Source organism: Bison bison, unplaced genomic scaffold (assembly GCF_000754665.1).
Source record: "Bison bison bison isolate TAMUID 2011002044 unplaced genomic scaffold, Bison_UMD1.0 scf7180017864530, whole genome shotgun sequence".
Taxonomy (NCBI): domain Eukaryota; kingdom Metazoa; phylum Chordata; class Mammalia; order Artiodactyla; family Bovidae; genus Bison; species Bison bison.
In genome coordinates this window covers 12,252,364-12,274,478 of record NW_011495080.1, presented here as the reverse complement: position 1 = coordinate 12,274,478, position 22,115 = coordinate 12,252,364, and the positions used below count along the sequence as shown (strand labels likewise).

Here is a 22,115-nt window from a genome sequence, read left to right as displayed (position 1 = left end):
ACATCCAGGCTGTATATTGTCTCCCTGCTTATTTAACTTATATGCAGAGTACATCATGAGAAACGCTGGGCTGGAAGAAGCACAAGCTGGAATTAAGATTGCCAGGAGAAATATCAATAACCTCAGATATGCAGATGACACCACCCTTGTGGCAGAAAGTGAAGAGGAACTAAAAAGCCTCTTGATGAAAGTGAAAGAGGATGGTGAAAAAGTTGGCTTAAAACTCAACATTCAGAAAATGAAGATCATGGCATCTGGTCCTATCACTTCATGGCAAATAGATGGGGAAACAGTGGAAACAGTGGCAGACTTTATTTTGGGGGCTCCAAAATCACTGCAGATGATGATTGCAGCCATGAAATTAAAAGACGCTTACTCCTTGGAAGGAGAGTTATGACCAACCTAGATAGCATACTCAAAAGCAGAGACATTACTTTGCTAACAAAGGTCCGTCTAGTCAAGGCTATGGTTTTTCCAGTAGTCATGTATAGATGTGAGAGTTGGACGGTGAAGAAAGCTGAGCGCTGAAGAATTGATGCTTTTGAATTGTGGTGTTGGAGAAGACTCTTGAGAGTCCATTGGACTGCAAGGAGGTCCAACCAGTCCATTCTAAAGGAGATCAGTCCTGGGTGTTCTTTGGAAGGTATGATGCTAAAGCTGAAACTCCAGTACTTTGGCCACCTCATGCAAAGAGTTGACTCATTGGAAAAGACTCTGATGCTGGGAGGGATTGGGGGCAGGAAGAGAAGGGGACAACAGAGGATGAGATGGCTGGATGGCATCACTGACTCAATGGACATGAGTTTGAATCAACTCCAGAAGTTGGTGAAGGACAGGGAGGCCTGGTGTGCTGCAATTCATGGGGTCGCAATGAGTCAGACACGACTGAGCGACTGAACTGAACTAAATGTACATATTGTATTAATATGAGAGTATGGGGAAGAGGGGCTTCCCTGGTGGCTCAGTGATAAAGAATACTCCTGCCAATGCAGGAGATGTGGCTTTGATCCCTGGGTTGGGAAGATCCCCAGAGAAAGAAATGGCAACCCACTCCAGGATTTCTGCCAGGGAAATCCCATGGACAGAGGAGCCTGGCAGGCTACAGTCCATAGGGTCGCAAAAGAGCCGGACACAACTTAGGGACTGAAAAACAACATGGGGGAGGGGGAGGGCAAGGCCTCTCACGTGAACACAAAATATTTTGAATGCCAAAAACATAAAGCTAATACCCTTTAATAATATGTTTTAAACACAAATTTTCACCAGGATTTTCCATGAGGCTTCTGTTCACACATAGTATAGGAACCTAACAGGACTGTTTATTTGTTCTTCAGTCACAGGCCAGGATGCCTTCCTCTATTCCTCTGTTATCTCTCTCTTCCTGAAGTGTTCAATTCTCCCACTGTCTTTCATCAGGTCCTTCTGAAAGCCTACCCCTCCAGTCAAAGCCTACCCCTCCAGTCATCCTATAGAGTCATTTGTGATTTCCTCTCATCTGAGGCATTCTCTCTCAATTATCCTAGAACTTTACACCTTCCTAAAGGCAATGGCACCCCACTCTAGTACTCTTGCCTGGAAAATCCCATGGGCAGAGGAGCCTGGTAGGCTGCAGTCCATGGGGTCGCAAAGAGTCGGACACGACTGAGTGACTTCACTTTCACTTCTCACTTTCATGCATTGGAGAAGGAAATGGCAACCCACACCAGTGTTCTTGCCTGGAGAATCCCAGGGATGGGGAGCCTGGTAGGCTGCCATCTATGGGGTCACACAGAGTCAGACATGACTGAAGTGACTTAGCAGCAGCAGCAGCAACCAGTCCCAGCAGATATCATATCTGTTTATATATGTGTCTTATTCCTTTCTTCTCAGCCCACCCCTACCTGTTTTTATAAGGTCTGACACTAAGTTTTATTTATGTTTATTTATTGCAGATTATAGCACAGAATCTTTTCTATACCACATGCTCGATCAGTTTCTTGATTTATTGTTGTTGTTGTTCAGTCACTAAGTCATGTCCGACCCTTTGCAATCCCCTGGACTGCAGCATGCCAGGCTTCCCTGTCCTTCACCATCTCCAGGAGTCTGCTCAAACTCATGTCTGTGGAGTTGGTGATGTCATCCTACCATCTCATCCTCTGTCATCCCCTTCTCCTCCTGCCTTCAATCTTTTCCAGCATCAGGTCTTTTCCAGTGAGTCGGTTCTTCAACTAAATACCATGAGACACACTGTGGAATGATAATTGTTGATCTGCTCGGCAGCCAAAACCCAGTTCAGGCATCCTCATTTCCAAAGACCTATTACAGGGATCTGTAAGAGGAACAATGGTGCCTTGTTTTTATTCTTCCTCAAATTCTTTGAAATACAGACAGTAGGGGGGAAAATCCCTTTGTAGAGTCCTGGACTGGGGAAAAGGATATATTCTGGGCACTATCATTTAGTTAATCTGGGTTTCATGCAGAAAACGAGTGGACTGAACTAAGTACTTTTAATTTTACTAGCACTAAAGTTGAATGATTTAAATAGCATTTAGTCAAGAAGAAAAAATGTGCTACTCGGTTATATTAAATAGTACAGAAACTGACAAGCAGAAAACACACAGGGCAGTTTCCAGCCAGAAAGCTGGCTTCCCCTATATGACTTTTCTGAGGACAGCAACATGACAATCACACTGCGTCACTCAGGTCACTGCCTCTGCCATCTGATTAGGGATGTGTCCCATGTGGCAGGCATTTTACACAACTGCTTTTACTTCAACTCCTTCAGGCATTCATATAATTCAAATGGAGAGGACTAGTTTTTTTTGTTGGGAGTTTACAGAATATCAATTTAAAGGTAGTACTTGAATATTTAAGTGTTTTAATCAAGATGTATATTAATTTAATTATTCCACCATACTGTAATTTATTAAAGAAATTAAGCCACACAGATTTAACCAAGTTCATTTTTTAAAAGGGGAAAAATAAGAATTCAAAGTGCTTCACATAGAATTCATGGTGCTTCAGAGGTCAGTGTTTAGATGAAATAGATGACAAATACATTGTTTTTTCATCTTTGGTTCCACTTATAATTCCTCATGGGAAAACCTGTAGCTCTATATGCTGGTTAAGAGGTAATTTTTTTTTTTAAGATAGTTTCTTTCTACTCTGCTGTCTATTTATTCATATTTTATAACTATTTGGATGTAATTTGCATCTCTATCTGAATATTAAAAATACTTTTTTGAAACATATAATATAGTTTTATGAATCATACATATAAATAGTACTGTTAGGAAAACTTCTTTGTAACATAATGGTTTCCAATCTTAAAGCAAAATAGTCAACTGAGTGAAAGTCATTCAGTCATGCCCAATTCTTTGCAAGCCCATGGACTATACAGTCCAGGGAATTCTCTAGGTCAGGATACTGAAGTGGGTAGCCTTTTGCTTCTCCAGGGGATCTTCCCAACCCAGGGATCGAATCCAGGTCTCCCACATTGCAGGTGAATTCTTTACCAGCTGAGTCACGAGGGAAGCTCAAGAATACTGGAGTGGGTAGCCTATCCTTTCTCCAGGGGATCTTCCCGACCCAGGAATCAAACCGGGGTCTCCTGCATTGCAGGCGGATTCTTTATCAACTGAGCTATCAGAGAAGCCTTAAAGGAAAATAGAATTTATAAAACAATAAGGTCAATTTTAAATCGTGCATAAAACCAGTACTTGTGTATTTAAAGCAATTAAAATATTTATTGAACCTTGGTTAAAAGTAGATTGACAATGAGGTTAAAGAATAAAGTGTCATTTATTTGGTGCTACTTGGTGAGTGCTTCTTAACTACAACTCATCTCACAAAACCACATACAATATACTTTCAATCACAACTCAAACAGAAAATAGCCTACGAAATCACATGGCTATAACCAATATACAGTGATTATATTTTTTAAAAGAACGAAAGTAAGTTAGCAATTAATTAAGGTGCAGTCACTTTTTTTCAAATAAAATATTAGCACCATACCAGATAAAATGATCTAAAATTATGGGCCTCCCATACTTCTTAAATAACTAAATATAAACTTCTTTTTCAAAGCACAAATATTAATTTGCAAAATCAGTTCTATCAGTAGTTAATATTTCTCTCTTTTTTTTTCTTTTGCATTTTTTTCCCAGTAAGGAAAAATAGGAGTAAAAACTTTCACAGGGTATGAAAATCAAACAAACAAACAAAAAAGAAAGCTAAGCCAACCCAAGGCTGTGCTCACTCCTTCAGCAATGAGTTCCAACAGAAGCAAACGTGGACATTTCCCGGCGTATGGTACTGAAGGGTGAGAGCTCCAGTTCTGTGGTGTATTCGTTGTCATTGTCATCACTGGTCACCGTGGACGACTTCTGAATGCACTCGTCACAGCAGCAGCAGCAGCAGTCCATAAAGGCCCGACTGAAGGGTTTGCAGAGACAGAAGAGGAGGACAGGGGTGACACAGGACTTAAAGAACAGAAGGAACTGGCTGATGATATTTAGAAGGTCCATTGTCTGCTGGGAAACCCCTGTGGCCATGTAAGCAGTCACAATGTTGCAAATGTTTTCAGGAATAATGCAAAATCCATATAAAATGGTCAAAGCCACGACTGTACAGTTCATCTGGCTTTCTAGCTGAATCTGTCGCTTATTCCCCCGGGTACAGGCTTTCTCGGCTTTGCGGATTTTCCTTGCAGTCACTAGAGAGCAGGTGATGGTGAAAAGCGTGGGCAAACAGAAGTAACAGCCGAAATACCACCAGAGTCTAGCGCTGTCGTAGGTGAGGGCTAAGACATAGATGGTGTCGGGGAGGTCGGGGGAGATCTTGATGACGCAGCGCTCAGCAGGAGCTTGCCCGCTCAAGCCCAGGTCCTCCTTACTCAACTGGCGGAGCACCACTTCTGGCAGGGCTAGCAGGAGAGCGCCCACCCATATCACAGCAAGTTTGGCGGTTGTGGAAGAACAGTTTTCTATCATTTCATAGTACATCTGGACGTTGGTGGCCGCCCGGAAGCGGTCTATACACAGAGCGCATAAAGTGAAGGTAGTGACTCCCAGAGAAGCAACCTGCAGGAGGAACATAGAATATGTTTATCCTGGGTCATCTCTGAAAGATCAAAACATTAGGCAATAAATACAGATAGATGGGCGAAAAGTACCCCTCAAAAGAAAAGAACAATTTCCTGGAATCAGGCGTGGGTAACTGTTGTTGGTGACTTCTGATGAATCATGGTAAGGACAACAAATAAAAATAGAAGAAAAAAAAAGAAGAAATATAGTCTTTCTGGGTCATGGAGCCAAAAAATATTAAAGCTGGAAGGATGCATAAAGATCAGCTACGTTATAGACAACCAAGAGAGGTAAGGCGGTTCTCAAAGTCACAAGATAAGCAGAGTAATCATCTGAGAGCACCAAATTTACTCCACTGTTTGGGGTGAAATTAAAGTAATTTAATGTTTAATAAATGAAGTCATTATTTATATATTTAAACAAGGACAATGGATAGGAGGTAAAATGTTCCTGAAGGTTCAGATAAAACAGGAGACTAACAGAAAATCCCTTAAGTGAATGGGCTGCTTTGGGGTATACCCCAAATACCTACATTCAAATGGGCTTCCCAGGTGGCACTAATGGTAAAGAACCCACTGCCAATGCAGGAGATGTGGTTCCACCCCTGGGTTGGGAAGATCCCCTGGAGGTGGGCAAGGCAACCCCCTCCAGTATTGTATTCTTGCCTGGAGAACCCTATGGACAGAGCAGCCTAGAGGGCTACGATCTTCAGGGTCACAAAGAGTCAAACACAACTGAAGTGATTTAGCATGCATGCACACATGCACACACACACGTGTGTGTGTGTATATATATATATAATTAATATACATTAATGTCTAAATTTTTAGGACTCTAAAGGACCATGTTGACAAAAGGAAAACCATTCGTCCTAACAATTTCAGCACTCAAAATATTAATTGTTTACTTACTACATTTAAGCTGTCATTCTCCCTAGAAAAATAGAAACGTGCCTTGTGGATTCTATGAATTCCAATGGCAAATAGCCTTCCTTCTTATACACCACATATTATTGTCTACTAGTTCTCATATGGAAAATAAGGATACTGCATGCATGTCCTGATTACTCTCATAACTATTGGTAGAGACAGTCTGAAAGTGAGATAAAATAAGGGGTTACCTGTATGAAAAGCAAAAATGAAAGAAAATAGGAATAATAAAGTCTACATCAGAGCAAATCAAGAGGTCATGGTTAAACTTATAACCACAGTTCTTTTACTACAAAATCTTCATGAAGTTTTCCATAAACATCAGCATAAACATCAATCTAATATGCCTGAGTCATCTCTACATTTACCTTTTTAAAATTAATTTTCAACTTAATAAGTTGTTCACCTTATTAGAAATATATTTTTCATTTATGCTAGAGACTCAAAATAATTCTAAAATTGAAGCCCACACTGTGCAACTGTCCTAAGAACAGATTGTATTTTATGTCAATACTTTTTTTTAATATCACATTTTGGAAATCTAAGAAGAATGTGTCATTTTCTAAAGGAAGGTCTGCATCAAACAGTATTATTTGGAAATTGCTGTATTTTCTTGTACAGATTTTTGGAGGTTTTAATGTATATATTAGCTCTGCAAGTGTTTTGAGTCATCTCTCTATAAGATTGAGAGAGAAAATATATAAATTTTTTTGTAACAAAAAAACAAAAAAAATTCTCAGGCTATCAAATGTACAAGAGTCCTCAGCAAGACTTTCTGCACCATCTTCACTGAGGCAAAGCATGTGCATATTTCCTTGTCACCCTGTTTCCACAGTCAGTCCAAAAATACAAAGCTGCAAAAGTTTATGCTCGGCAGCCTTTTAAAATAATGAATAACATTTCTATTAAAAGGACAACTTGGCAATATGAAAATACTAGACTCTGAGAAGAAGCAGCCTCTTAGAGGCTCACAAAATCTATTTGCTTGGTAATTTTCTATCATTACTTACAGAGAATACACAATACACAAGAGACAGTATCTTCTCCCCGATTGAGCTCCATCATTTTAAATCTAGAGATTTAAAATCTGAACCAATTACTACAGGAGCTATCATGTGCATACCTATCTCAAATCTGTTAGAAAGCATTTAATGTGCGGTAACAGCAAAGAGCAAATGAATGTAGGTGGACAGATACTAAAACAGGTGTGTTAAATTATCAGCTCCTTGGATACCGTAAACTTTGCTGCATTTTCATTCTTAATGAAAAGATGTTCACTGCTTCAAAAAGAAAAAAAAAGGGGGGGGGGGGTTTATAGATTCTGTATAACTCATCTAAAAAAGAAAAAATTAAGACAAATTTTAAGCAGGATTTACATGTGCCTCGATTTTTTTTTCACTCAGGAATCCTTCCACATTTTATTTTATTTGAAGATGCTCAGTTCTTCCACCATACTCCTGAGAGCTGCAGTACTGAGTACTTCAAACATATTTGATGTGTAGTGCTCTTGACAAACCACGGATTATGGGAAACTTCTCAGTTGTCATACACAAATTTCAGGAAATTCCTGCATATAGCCTTCTACTTTCAAATTGTTCTTCTCTCTGATAAAATTCTCTGCAATTAGGATCCAGCTGAAATGAGGTAAACCATCCAGGAAGGTCACAAGAACTACAGAGAGTTGTTAAAAGAACCGCTGAGACAAACACCTCCCCAAATACAGACAGCACTTACTACGCAGTTGCCAAGAGCAACTGCATCCCAAATGCCAGTCCTAGATAGCTACTCTCTCCTGCTGCCACTGCCTGCAGTGTTATTACTCCAAATATTTTTCTATAAATTCACTTATGCACTTGAAACATGATGTGAAACAGCGAGAAAGGAGTACTTTCCCAAGTTATTTACAGGAGGCTGTAAACCTTTGTAGAGAACTAACTGCATGCCACAGAAATACATGGATAAAAATCAGTTGGAGAAGGAGTGGTGGGCTAATTTCTGTTTACTCAGATATGGAATCTATCCATGTAATTAGAATTGCTAAATGTTGGGGTAACATTTGGCCATGAAAAGATTTCTATCACAATTTTTAAATATACTTGTTTACATACAGCTCATTAGAAATTCTACCAAGATGAATGGTGCAATTATATACAATTATAAAACTGTATCATGAAGGCTGGATCTGTCTGAATTTAATGACCATATCTGATTGCTAAAATTCCATATCACTAGAAATATGCTCTTGGGAGTAAAGCTCTAAGCGTTAGCTTAGATGGTTAGTTCTTTGAAGCATATTCTGAGAGATGGAATGCATGAGATGCAATCTCTTATTAATTAAACTGCAACAGGAGGAATAATTAACATCAACAAAAGCAGAAATTTAAACACTTTGAATGGACAAGATGGTTAATTCCGAGAATCAAGATCAAAGGAAAGTTGGAAGCAGAAATCTTTAACTATTTGGGAAAATAATGTGTCATTTTGAGGGGATTGGCATCAAAATACAGGCACTAGAGAATCAGAATAAACAACTCTGAAATCTTTTCACCAGCCATGTTCTGCTCTTCTTTGTGTCCTGGAAGAAGAACAACAGCAAATGTTGCTGCCCAGTCACCATCTAGAACAGTGAGGCTGTGGGCAGCTGTGGTCACCTGCGGTCACCTGCAGTGCTGCTTCAAGGGACCGTAGAGGCACAGGGCAAGTGGAGACCCTCACGTGGGAAAGCAGCAGTTCAATGCACAAGAGTTCTCCCTACCATTTAAGGGTCTAACTCAATACAAACAGCCAGCTGAGAGGAAACTACTGTCTTCAGCTAGTACTATTTTAAATCCCTGTTCATTCAAAATGATGTGAAGAAGGAGCACATGGATATGTTATGAAAAACAGTCATCTACGAAAATCCTGTGGTAGCTATAGCTCCACTTCTCAGAAGCTTCCTGCAGACAGGCAAAAAAGAAACCTTTATGAATGAGGTCAAGCTGCGAAAGTTTAACTCATACCAAATAAATAGTATATTTTGCTAAACCCTCTGATAGACATCAGTGATAACAATGATGGGGAAAGAAAAGACAGATGGACTTCCAAGCAAAAATTCTTTCATATGACATTGAACCCACATGTTTAACTATAGTGAAGCAACTGGAATACACTGATTTTTATAAAACAGGAACATTTCTAACCAAAGTCATGACACTGTACTCTCGCCTAACTTACATTTTACCTTAGAAAGACAAGTGCATCTATTTATGGGCTGTCCTTTGTACACAAGTAACCCTCAAAACAAGGGCATCATTGTTAAGAAAACCCATTCATTTGGACCATGAATGATAACCCATTATAAGTCCATGGTTAGAGACCTAACAATCAGTCAGGAAAAAAAGCAGGAGCACAGGGTAGAGTTTCCTGTGAAACTCTAAATGGCTTGAGCTTGTGTCTCTGGCTTCCTCTTGGATTTTCCATAACGCATCTCCTCGAAACTCTCAGGGCAACTTCCCCACCAGAGACACTTTTTTGAGCAACAGTGTAGAAACCATGTTTTTTCAAAGCCACTGTTTATCATCACTGTTTATCAAAGCCACTTTATTCATCACTATCAACGTGATGGCCTTTATCAAAAGGTCTTCATTTTGGAGCACATGCTAATCACGATCCTGCGGCAGCGACACACTTGTATTAGTGTTCCCAAACCAAAATACAGAGTGAGTAGGACAGATGTGTCTCAGTCCTGGCAAGGACGCATAGGCCTCTGAAATGAAACAAAGCCCTTCACAGGCACTCTTCCACAGTCAAAAAAAGGGCTTCTTACTTTTGTCAAAATCACTGAGATTTAATCTGATACAACTGCATATTATACGTATCTATTTATTTCAATTGTACCCAGCCTATTTCATCTTTACATGGTATCCAGTGTCAGGGAAAGAACTTTCAAGGTATCAACTATCATTATTGCTGCATTCTCAACTTTACACCCTCATTTTTAAACTTGGTAACATGTTCTTACTAAGTTAAAAAAAAATGGAGACTATTTAAAAGTCAACATATCATCCTAAAATTCGTATTTATCCTTTTACTTTTATCATTCCCACCTTGACATTCCTAACAATTGCAACTTTTGACTTCTGTAGAAGTACATTCCTTTGCAGTTAGAAAAAAATCATTTTGCTACAACTTATCTAAAATGTTATAATTTAAATATAACTCTACCAATGCTTATTGGTTAAAAAAAAAAATTGCAACTGAAGCAAGATTAACATCATCTGTCCTAAAATGTAAGCCATCTATTGGAATCAACAGTTCTTAAGGAATTTATGCATTCTAAATTTATTCTCAATAATTAGAAATTCATTTCAAAGTGTAGTATTTGCCACAAGCCCAAAGTCTAGATTTCAACTCTTAATATTATAATGTTCTTTCTAATCAATCTTAAAATGAACTGGAATTTCTGTTTTTCACCTAGGGGTTCTGATGAGTTTCCAAAGACCTATAACAAATTTTCACCTGTTTTTTCTTGTGAATAATGACATTGCACCATTGCATATGGTCCTGTTGTTGTTGTTCTGTTGCTGAGTGGTGTCTGACTCTTTGTGACCCCATGGACTGCAGAATGCCAGGCTTCCCCTGCCCTTCACTATCTCTCAGAGTTTTCTCAAACTCATGTCCACTGAGTCTGTGATGCCATCCAACCATCTCATCCTCTGTTGCTCCCTTCTTCTCCTGCCCTCAATCTTTCCCAGCATCAGGATCTTTTCCAACGAGTCAGCTCTTTTGCATCAGGTGGCCAAAGTATTGGAGCTTCAGTTTCAGCATCAGTCCTTCCACTGAATAGTCAGGGTTGATTTCCTTTAGGATTGACTGGTTTGATCTCCTTGCTGTCCAAGGGACTCCTTGGATAGCAAGCAGTCCCTGGCACATGGTGGTGAACCTAAACTAAAGACAAAATCAGAACTGGCCTCATCCATGTGTTGTTAGGTAATTATGATTTGAAGGACATTGAGAGACCATATTTAAAGACACAATTTCTCTGTTCTTAACCAAAATCCCATTCTGGGTAATAGGTTAAGGAAGTAGTACTCTTTCTTTATTCATCCTTCTTTTAAAAGACATGTATCTCTAAATGTCACATCTTACTGTGAATTAGTTAACAGATGCTTTTCCTATATGAGAGAAATTTGAACCAAGGAGAAGCAGCAGAGGTAGGAGGAAAGTTCCCTGAAGGCAGGAAGTGATGAGAAGGGACTGAAAAATGGCAGCCCCGAGTACAGTCATAGACCTAATTGAAATGACTCATTGTAGGCTAGGATCAAATCAGTGACCTTGGCCTCCTTCATGCTGTGAACCACTCAAGTGTGCTGATAGATCACATTGAAAACCATCATAAATTCACAAGCTGAAAGTATTCTATCTCAAGAATAAGTCTGGAACTGTGATTATATCCGGTTTTTATGGAAGTTTTATGGAAAGTGTCTGTACCGACTTTGCAAATAGAAAGAGCCCATATTTGAGGTTGTAGCAATTCCATTCTCCACTTTACCTTGAAATTTTCGAAGAGATCATCTCTTCTGGCACAAAGAATACCATTCTCATAAGGACACCTAAAAGTTAGTCTTGGCAACAAGGTTGAGTTAATTATGGGACTCTGGCAGGTCAATTCGTGGTAAGAAATATGACAGAAGATCTCTGGAGGATGGGTGCAGAAGTGCAGTGTCAGAGACAAACCTCAGTGCACAGCGGTATACACATTCTTCTCCTCACTTGGTCCACATCCCAGACTCAGAGCCCTGTGCTTCCAATGGGATACCATTAAACCTAGGACTGTAGCCTGCCAGGCTCATTTGTTCATGGGATTTCCCAGGCAAGAAGACTGGAATGGGTTGCTGTTTCTTTCTGCAAGGGATCTTCCCAACCCAGGGATCTAACCCAAGTCTCCTGCCTTGGAGGTGGATTCATTACCACGGAGCCACCAGGGAAACCCTACAATTCACAGGAAGAGCTATTAAAGGTGGGACTTCTCTCATGGCCCATGTAGTACAAGGGTGGAGGACAAGTCAGAACCTTACTTGCTCAGCCTTGGGTAGACTCAGAAGCTCAGATCTATTTTGCTTTCACATAAATATTTACTTCTTTTTCGCTGTTGAAGGATATTTTGTTGATATAACCACATACTTTGAAAGCCCTCAAAAACTGAGGGTAAGTCCTAAAGTTGATTGTGGGCTTGAGGGATGACTCCAGTTCTCCATGCTTCCATTTTCCCTGGCTCTATAATAAGGTGTAAAGTATCTCTCTTGTCAGCCTTTCTTCCCAGGTCCTCTAAGGTCAAACTAAACAGTTGGTATGTTTAAGAGATTTTCGGAAGAAAAGGACGTCATTTAACATTCTGCTATTGCACTGCTACATAAACCATTCATTTAAGTACAATTTTAAAAACTCGATTTACTTAATGTCTTTATGACTAATAAGGATGACTAATTCCAACTCGGAAATGGTTATCTCAGGCATTGTATTTCCAAATAATAATTTAACATTTAACAATATTTAGAATAATTCTGTATTCTAAATGAAATGTCTAGGACAGTCATATCTGCTGAAATATCTCATACACCTCATATCCTAAGACAAATTGAAAAAGCAAGAAAGCATGAATTAATAGTTGTAGCTTTTCACCATGGCTCTGCTGCTGCTGCTGCTAAGTCACTTCAGTCGTGTCCGACTCTGTGCGACCCCATAGACGGCAGCCCACCAGGCTCCCCTGTCCCTGGGTTCTCCAGGCAAGAACACTGGAGTGGGTTGCCATTTCCTTCTCCAGTGCATGAAAGAGAAAAGTGAAGGTGAAGTCGCTCAGTCGTGTCCGACTCTCAGCGACCCCATGGAATGCAGCCTACCAGGCACCTCCATCCATGGATTTTCCAGGCAAGAGTACTGGGGTGCCAAAGAGTGGGGTGCCATTGCCTTCTCACCATGGCTCTAGGCTGTACATATGTATGAAAACTAACAGTAAGAATATGATTGAAAAGGAATGAAAGGGAACATAGTTTTCAGTTGAATTTTTTCATCTTTGGAGAGAGGAAGAGCAGTTGTGAGATGACTGATTCCAGGGCCATTCCTGAGCCTCCATGACAGCTTGTTTAAGCCCCTCTTATCGTATTATCACACTGTATAGCATGTGGTTTCACTTGTCTGTAATAGCAGTAACACATCTATGTTACTGAACTCTGGAAACTTTTCCCTCTCTATCCCTCCTGTTCCCTCCTAATTTAGTGCCTAGCATAGAATAAAAGCCCAATAAATGTTTAATGAATGAATGGATAGTAAATAAATGAATGAATAATGACATCTATGGAAGAGGACTATAGAAAATAATGAATTATTTAAGCTGCTCTTTAGTCCTTATTGGGTGCTAGTGTTTTGTGAATAATTCTTAAAAGCTGAAAGCCAACGGATATCTCTAGGAGGCAAGTAAAAAAACCTATATTTTTGTTTCTACTTCATTGGCAAGCTTTACAAAAGGAAAGCATTCTTATAATCAATAGTTAAGGAAAGTATTTGAATTTCACATTTGATTATTATGAAACTTTCATTCCTCGTGTGTATTAAAAAGCAGAAACATCACTTTGCCAACAAAGGTACATATAGTCAAAGCTATGACATGTCATGTATGTAGTCATGAACAGATGTGAGAGTTGGACCATATAGAAGGTTGACACCTGAAGAATTGATGCTTTTGCACTGTGGTGCTAAAGACTCTTGAGAGTCCCTTGGACTGCAAGGAGATCCAACCAGTCAATCCTAAAGAAATCAACCTTGAATAGTCATTGGAAGGACTGATACTGAAGCTGAAGCTGAAGCTCCAATGCATTGGCTACCTGATGTGAAGAACTGACTTACTGGAAAAGACCCTGATGCTGGGAAAGATTGAAGGCAGGAGGAGAAGGGGACAACCAAGGATGAGATGGTTGGATGGCATCACAGACTCAATGGACATGAGTTTGAGCAAACTCTGGGAGATAGTGAAGGACAGGAAAGCCAGGAGTGCTGCAGTCCATGGGGTCACAAAGAGTCAGACATGACTTAGCAACTGAACAACAACATTTCTCAGGTGGAACCCAAGTTCAATAAACTTCATTGTACACCGTTCATGAATAGTTATACATAGGCGCACACTCTATTTTTTTTTTTTCTTTTCTGGTTAACTCTTTGGAGTTATCAGCCAAATATTTCTCTTGCATGGGAATGTGAAAATTATTATAAAGGATTAATAGGAAGTCATACAATATTTGTTAAGTACCATTCTCATTCAGTGTGTTTATTTTCCCTGAGAACATTATTAGTAACTTTCAAATGGCTCTCAAAACTGTGTTCTTCCACTTAAAAGTCCATCAGTATAACTAATTCTTCTCCAGGGGATTTTCCCTACCCAGAGATCTAACCTGTGTCTCCTGCCTTGGCAGGCAGATTCTTTACCTCTGAGCCACCACGGAAGCCCACTGGCAACCCACTCCAGTATTCTTACCTGGGAAATCCAGAGGACAGAGGAGCCTGGTGGGCTACAGTCCATGGGGTCGCAAAGAGTCAGAAATGACCTAGCGACTAAACAAACCAATGTCTAATGCACTCCTCAAGCAAAGTTACTATCTCCTGTGATCAGCATGTTAGTACTTTAATGTAGGAGTTCTAGGGAAATCTGTGTAGAATAGCATACCTGTATGGAGCCTGGTGGGCTGCCGTCTATGGGGTTGCACAGAGTCGGACACGACTGAAGTGACTTAGCAGTAGCAATGGCAATATAAGGGCTTCCCAGGTGGTGCTAGTGGTAAAGAACATGCCTGCCAATGCAGCAGACATAAGAGATGGGAGTTCGATCCCTGGGTCAGGAAGATCATCTGGATGAGGGCATAGCAACCCACTCTGTATTCTTGCCTGAAGAATTCCAAGGACAGAACAGCCTGGCAGGCTACAGTCCATGGGGTCACAAAGAGTCAGACAGGACTTAGCAACTGAACAACAACAACAAGGATTCTCTCATAGCTTCCCTGGTGGCTCAGTGGTAAAGAATCTGTCTGCCAGTGCAGGAGAGGAGGGTTCCATCCCCAGCTTGGGAAGATCCCCTGGAGGAGATGGCAACCCACTCTAGTACTCTAGTATTCTAGCCTGGGAAATCCCATGGACATAGAAGCCTGGCAAAAGAGTCAGACACAACTTAGCAACTAAAAAACAACATATTATTCAAAACCTCCAACTGACATCCAAAGAGAAATATACATTTAGCAGCAGATCTGGATCAGATGATATACTTCCATCTGGTCGGCTTTCATCAAGTAATGAGCAAAGGGCTGTTCCAGTTGCCACATTCAATGCCTGAGTTATTTGGCTTTAAGCACTTGTTATATCTTTTTTGCCTTTTCATAGTGTTCATGAGGTTCTCTCAAGGCAAGAATATTGGGGACGACAGAGGATGAGATGGTTGGATGGCATCACCGACTTCAATGGACATGAGTTTGAGCAAGCTTCATTGCTCAAACTCCATTGAGTTGGTGATGGACAGGGAAGCCTGGTGTGCTGTAGTCCATGGGGTCACAAAGAACTGGACACAACTGAGCGACTGAACTGAACTGAACTGAACTGAAGCATTTGTTAGATCCCTAGAAAATGGTACGGTAGGGATCTCTTCTGCCATCCTCCTACTGCAGTCCACACCCAGACCTCCATATGCAAGCAGCACATACATTCTCTCTCCACAAACAACTATTGCTTGGAGTATAGTGTTTTTTTGTTTTGTTTTGTTTTGTTTTTTTCTGGTGACTTTCTGATAAACCAGTTTAAAATGATGTATGTGTTAGGATGGCCACCATCCACCCAGACTTCCTTCCCTCCTGTCCCCTTTTCCTACCATTCCATCTACCCTTGGTCTGTATGGGACTTATCACTAGACCACAAAGACTTCATAATCCTGGAACAGAAAGAGAGAAATTGTCAACTACATATGTTCCCACTATGATCCCACTCACAGTAACATTAAATATAATAGAATTCCCTTTCTAGAGATAGACTCTGGAAGCTCAGTGTTCTCCTTACACTTTATGTCAACACTCTGAAATAAAGAAGAGTTGAATGCAAATTGCAAAGACCTATTCTTTCTGCTGAAGAAACACCTATTTTTCTATGCAAACAGAGTGAAGTCGCTCAGTTGTGTCAGACTCTTTACGACCCCATGGACTGTAGCCTACCAGTCCCCTCTGTCCATGGGATTTTCCAGGCAATAGTATTGGAGTGGATTGCCATTTCTTTCTCCAGGGGATCTTTCCAACCCAGGGATCGAACCTGGGTCTCCCGCATTGTAGACAGATGCTTTACCGTCTGAACCACCAGGAAAGTCAAACAGAATTCTCCCCTAAATTCTTCTACCTCCTTCTGCTGCTACTGCTGCTAAGTCGCTTCAGTCGTGTCCGATTCTGTGAGACCCGAGACGGCAGCCCATCAGGCTCCCCCGTCCCTGGGATTCTCCAGGGCAAGAACACTGGAGTGGGTTGCCATTTCCTTCTCCAATGCATGAAAGTGAAAAGTGAAAGTGAAGTCGCTCAGTCATGTCCGACCCTCAGCAACCTCATGGACTGCAGCCTACCAGGCTCCTCAGTCCATGGGAGTTTCCAGGCAAGAGTACTGGAGTGGGGTGCCATTGCCTTCTCCAACTTAAGATGATGCTAATACTCAAGCTCAAGAAGAAAGAACTATAGTAGAGAAGGAAATGAAGGCAAAAGAGAAGGTAGAGAAAATCTGTAAAGATCAATCAAAATGAATTGTGGTTAAAATTTTAAAATAAACACATTGAAAAAGGCAAAAACAACTACTAGAAAAATGGTAGCTCAGACATTATAAATCAATAGAGAGTGTGTGATGGGAAAAGAATAGCCAACAAATAAGATAAATATAAAAAAGTAAAAAGTAAAGAAAGGATCAAATCTAGATAATAAAAGGAGATGAAATGTCAAATAATTTTCAGAGTCTTGCAGCCAAGAAGAAAAAGATTCATAATGAAGGCAAATTGTGGAAAAAGTTTTAAAAAATATTTGTAATGTGCTCCCCAATCTAAGACAATTTGTAGTTGTTAAGAACATAAAGTACAACCTATGTATATGTATTTGATTATTAAGATAATCATCTTTGGCACATTTAAAAGTGCAGTTGTCCCAAATTATTGCAACTTTTAAAAATTTAATGAGCTACCAACTAGGGAATTTACTGTCAGTTTATGGGAAGGAAGATGAAATTTAAAAATATAAAAAGCCATAAATTTCATCATAAAACAAATGATGTCAACTAGGTTTATTGTTTTTTTCCTGTCTGTTGGGTTCAAAAGTTTTTTTTAAAAGATAACGAGGAGCAGAAAAAGAAAACAGTTACTGGACACTGTTTTGCCTCATAGATTTTTGCCTAACAACCAAATATCAACATTAAGGGTTGAGACGAAGGGTCTGGTTGCCATTGACTAGTGTATATATTTAGGAGGGTCATTTCTCTTCTCTGAGTGTCATGTTTCATCTTTAAAATGAGGGGATTCAGTTAGAATGTTACCTGGTTCTAATTCAACATGATAATTCAAAGGTCAATGTAGTGGATGCTATTGTTCCCACACACATTGCTTCTCCACCCCAAAGTCCTTTAAGGAATCAAATGCTGACTTCCCAGCTGCTGGGACTATTGGTAGTTGATGGCTCTTAGCTGCATTCCTCTATAGGATTGCCCTTGACCAAAGAGATGCACCCAGCTCAAGGTTATGCCCCCTGCCTGGGAGCAACTTGTATCCAGTGACAGATCCATAAGGGCTGGGTCCTCTTGCCTACATTCAGGACATTCCTGTAGAACCATCCCAGCCTGCGGGGATGGTAGAGCCTGTAGAGCTCCTGTGTTGTCTGTTGAAGTCTTTGTGACACCTGCATCACAGTTCAACGTCCCTGTTTTTTCCCAGAAACCCAACATGGAATAGGCATTAGATCCCTCTTACTTCTGTGAAAATAGCAATACCTCTTAGAGGCAGAAATGCTTTATTCTGAAATTTGGATTGTATTTCTTGCACTCATAATCAGGAACTGTGGAGCTAATACTACTGTCTAATCACAGTAGTGATCATTTTCATAGAAAATGATGAAATATTATAGAATTATTTCAGAAGAACAGGATTAAGTATGAGTATAGAAACGCTAAATCTTAAGGTCTTTATTCATTACTCTAACAGTGAAATGTATATTATAGTTTAATTTTTCAAGAAAAAAATGAATGAATCTTTACTTCAAGCCTTTGCTTCTCTAGAGGAAAAAAAAAAAGCTCTGTACCAAAAACTAAAAAAACAGAAAGGGCTATGAAGAAGGAGAAAATACAAAGTAAAAAATAACAATAATTGCTATTCTTAAGGAGATGAGAATTAAATTTAAAAACTGAATACAAATGAAAAAATATGTATTTTCTAAAATCCTCAGAATTAGAAAGAGAAAGAAAATTAAAACACATACATAATAAATACCATCACTCGAAACTCATAGGTCTCATAAAACTCACCAAAATTTGATTATTCTTTTCTGATTTTGAATTAAATTATTTTAAAGTTTGTGTGTGTGTTTTTTTAAAGAACTTTAGTATTTTTTTTTCTTTCCCAGTTTCTTTTTTCTGTCCTCTTTATTGTTTTCCCTCTTCTGTATGAAGATTTTATCCTGTCCAGTACATTTAAAACAAGCTTTCCTCTTCTTGGAAGTAACTCTCCTATTTACTTATGAGTTTACTTTTGTCTCTTTTTTGCATATGTCAATTTCTTCTGCACTATTTAAACAATCAGAGAAACCTTACATTGAAATTGACCTTGAAAAGATGACTGGTAGACACATATTCTCTTCATAAATTTAACTTCCTTCTCTGCAATTCAAAAATGAGCTGTCTTCCAAATAAATTAGATGTTTCGGAGCTGCTTGGAGCTTGGCAACAAGAGAAATCCTAGATCTTGGTAAAGCAGCAACAGCTGATTTAGCAAGCATGCAATGATCCTGCAGCTGATCCCTGCCAGAATAGCAGAGGGTCTTATTTACAGCTTCTTGCCTCGGTCCTTCTAAGTAGGTACTGTTTTCTGTTTACTTTTCCCCTAGCTCTGGGCCCTGGAACAATGCTGAACATAGTGTCACTGGCCCTGGTGCCAGACAGGATCAGGGGCTCTGGAATATTTACAGTTTCTCTTCTGCTTCCATAAATGAAATGGGCAGTCTGAATGGAGGAAATCAAGGGCCAGCTGGCTAAAAACACAACTGGCAACAAAGCACTTGGGCTCCATCCAAGAGCTGGTGTTTAAAGAGAAGCCATTTAAAGAGCAAATTCCAACTACCATAATAACGGTTAAGGACACTAGCTGTAGGATGTGTTACAGTAAAATTTTACTCAAAGATTCTCATTTCCAAACTTCAGAACCTATTAAGTGTCCCCTACGTCTTAAGAAAATTTCTAGTCTTAGAAAAGTAGTCAGTCCATCACACCCTAACAAATGTCAAATATATACTATATATTTTGAGAATGTTCATTAAATTCTGTGCCATGAGGTTCAAAGTGTTATTTTTGCTTAAGGTCAATCATACAAAATAAATAAAATGGTTACAAAATTGAGGAATGAAAACAGAGGGACAAAAATGACATAAGAATATAAGAATTCAGATAGGATATCATGGCAGACAGCCAGACCCTAAAACTAATTTGGGAAGTTACTAATGTATTGAAGCAAGTGACAAACAAAGAAAAGTAGATTTCCTCTGTTAAACAAAACATTACTCAATTTTTTTTATATTTAAGGAAAGAATTTAATAATATTCTTGGGGAATAAATCATATTGGAGCACTAGAAACCTAGTAGATAAATGATATAGGACTTTGGCTCTAATAATGACAGTCAAGGACTGATTGTTTATTAACCCTAGAATCTGACAGTCTCCAAATATACACACACACACACACACACACACACACACACACACCATAAAACACCATATTCAGAGAAATACGTTTAAAACCTAAACAATCCTATGTATAATGAGATCATAGTTATTTCCCAATTCAGGAGCAGATGAGTTTGAAGGTGACCGGACAGAGCCTGCTCGGGTCCGCCCCCCACACCCAGTGTATAAATGCCAATGCATATACGTGATTGGCAAGAGAAATGGGGGAGAGACTCAGGAAAAGCGCAGGGGTTCAGCAGCCAGGTAGGTGTGTGGAGCAGCAGTCCTGATGCTATAAATCCCGGAAATGAATAAAGCCAGTAGCTCGAGACCCCCTGGACGGCATTACCTCTATATAGGGCACGATCTTGCAGGAGAAGTCCTCCAGCAGCCACTTCTTGGTCAGTTCATGAAAGATGACCAGCGGAAGGCAGAAGAAGATGATGAGAAAGTCCCAGAAGGCCAGGTTGGCCAAGAGGGAGTTGGAGATGCTGCGCATGTAGTAGTTGTGACACACGATGCACATCACCGCCAGGTTGCCAATGATGCCGGTCCCGAAGATCACCACGGACAAACACATGACCGCATAGGCTCCGTACGACTCCTGGGTGAGCGGGTAGAACGGGTTCTTCAGTCGCAAGCGTGGGTGCGTGCTGTTCCCCCGCCGGGGACCCCCACGTTCATGAACTCCTTCAAGGGAGGACCCATTCTGAGCCAGCGCCCTGCCAGGGGGTGCAATCGTCCGCCCTTCGTACCCCGACGGCCCATGGACCGTCTTGGGTTGGGGGTCATGGTGAGAACCTTGGAGTTTCCCAGCTCTCCTTGGCCAATAATAAAGGTCGCTGGCTCCGGGTTCTTTCCTTGCACTCTGCTCCTGGCTACGCCCAGAAAGGCCAGCGCCTCTGGAACCCTTCTTCTCCTCTGAGGTGTGAAGGAAGAACTGGAGAGCCGTGGGGTTCCCTCTCCCCAAAGTTTCAGGGGGCTCCTGACCCCGGGCACCTTTCCACCTCCAGGCTCCAGGTGGCCTAGCCGGTGGTCCCGAGGGCTCAGCTGCCAACGCCTCCGCCCCTCTGCCCACACCTGGGTCACCGCCGGGACCGGCCGGTAGGTCCCACGGGGGCGCCGAGCGCACCACTGCCTCCTGCTCCTCCTCCCTGGGCTCACGAGTTGGCAGAAGGTCTCCTGCAGAATCTCCTGGTCCCCAAGCGTCCCTGCTGCGACGCTGGATCAGTGTAGGTGCACATCTTTCTCCCAGACAATTTTCCTTCCTGGGCGCAAGGGCGGACCCGAAGGCAGGAGAAGCGGACACCTTGAGCAATAGCAGAAGCAGCAGCCGCGAGGTGCGGGCGAGAGGTGCGCCCGCGGCCCGCATGGCTGGGCGAGGGCGCACCCAGCAGCAGCGGCTCCTGCTTAGGACCGACACCTGCTGCCTAAGTTGCCGCTGAGAGTTAGGCACATGTCACATACTAACCCCCGCCCCGGCAGCGGGGGACGGGAGATTACGGGGATGTTGGGGGATGGGTCTTGGGGTCACAACCCTCCCCCTCTACGATCCTTCCTTGTTTGGCGTCCTGAGCATTTCTCAGTCAAATCCAACCCGGGCGCTACGTATCCCCAAGGTTCAGGGAGGGACTCGCTGCTCCTAGTGGCTGACCTTGAAAACTTGCAACCAACACCTGCTTGATGATTAATGTTGCGACTGGGAGAAGCCCGGACGAAGCCCCGCGCTCCTCCCTGCCTTTTGGGTGGTTGCCGTCTCGGTAACAGTTGCTCCGCCTATTTACATCCTTTCGAGGCGGCTCTATCCAGCGGCAAGCCGAGGTCGCTGAAGGGAAAAAAAAAACCAGTTGCCCTCCTTCGGATCCCTAGGAGCCACAGTCCCGTTCCCGCTCGCTGGAAACAGGGTGCTAGCTGCCAGACGCCGCTCAGATGTGCCTAGGAAACTCTGCCCCACCTAACCCCGGCAACCCGAGGCTGCTGCGGACCGGGAGGCGAGGGTTTGGAAACCCGCGGCCACTGCCGAAGTTGTTTCTCCTCTCGCTCAAAGTTGACCAGGGGGCGGTGCGGGCTGCTGGGCGGCGCGTCCCCGCGGAGAAGGGAATCGGTGGTGGAGGGGGGGTGGGGAGGGCTGGCGCTGCTCCTCGGTGGACGGGGCCGGCGGGC

General features: G+C 41.5%; 1 protein-coding gene across 1 annotated transcript; it reads right to left on the bottom strand.

The window, feature by feature from the left end:
• Nucleotides 1–3,705: 3,705 nt before the first annotated feature.
• GPR37 (G protein-coupled receptor 37 (endothelin receptor type B-like)) lies at nt 3,706–22,091 on the bottom strand. Its single transcript, XM_010831732.1, has 2 exons — nt 20,302–22,091; nt 3,706–5,063 (listed from the first exon to the last, which is right to left on the bottom strand). The coding sequence occupies exons 1-2, from the start codon at nt 21,322–21,324 to the stop codon at nt 4,245–4,247; spliced, it is 1,842 nt and encodes a 613-aa protein (XP_010830034.1). The 5' UTR covers nt 21,325–22,091; the 3' UTR covers nt 3,706–4,244.
• Nucleotides 22,092–22,115: the final 24 nt, after the last annotated feature.

What these genes read in the sequence shown, in the direction of transcription:
- GPR37 (XM_010831732.1), bottom strand. Translation starts at nt 21,324, where the DNA reads ATGCGGGCCGCGGGCGCACCTCTCGCCCGCACCTCGCGGCTGCTGCTT. An exon ending in AGATCGTGCCCTATATAGAG is followed by an intron (nt 5,064 to 20,301) that starts GTAATGCCGTCC and finishes TTCCTCCTGCAG; the next exon opens with GTTGCTTCTCTGGGAGTCAC.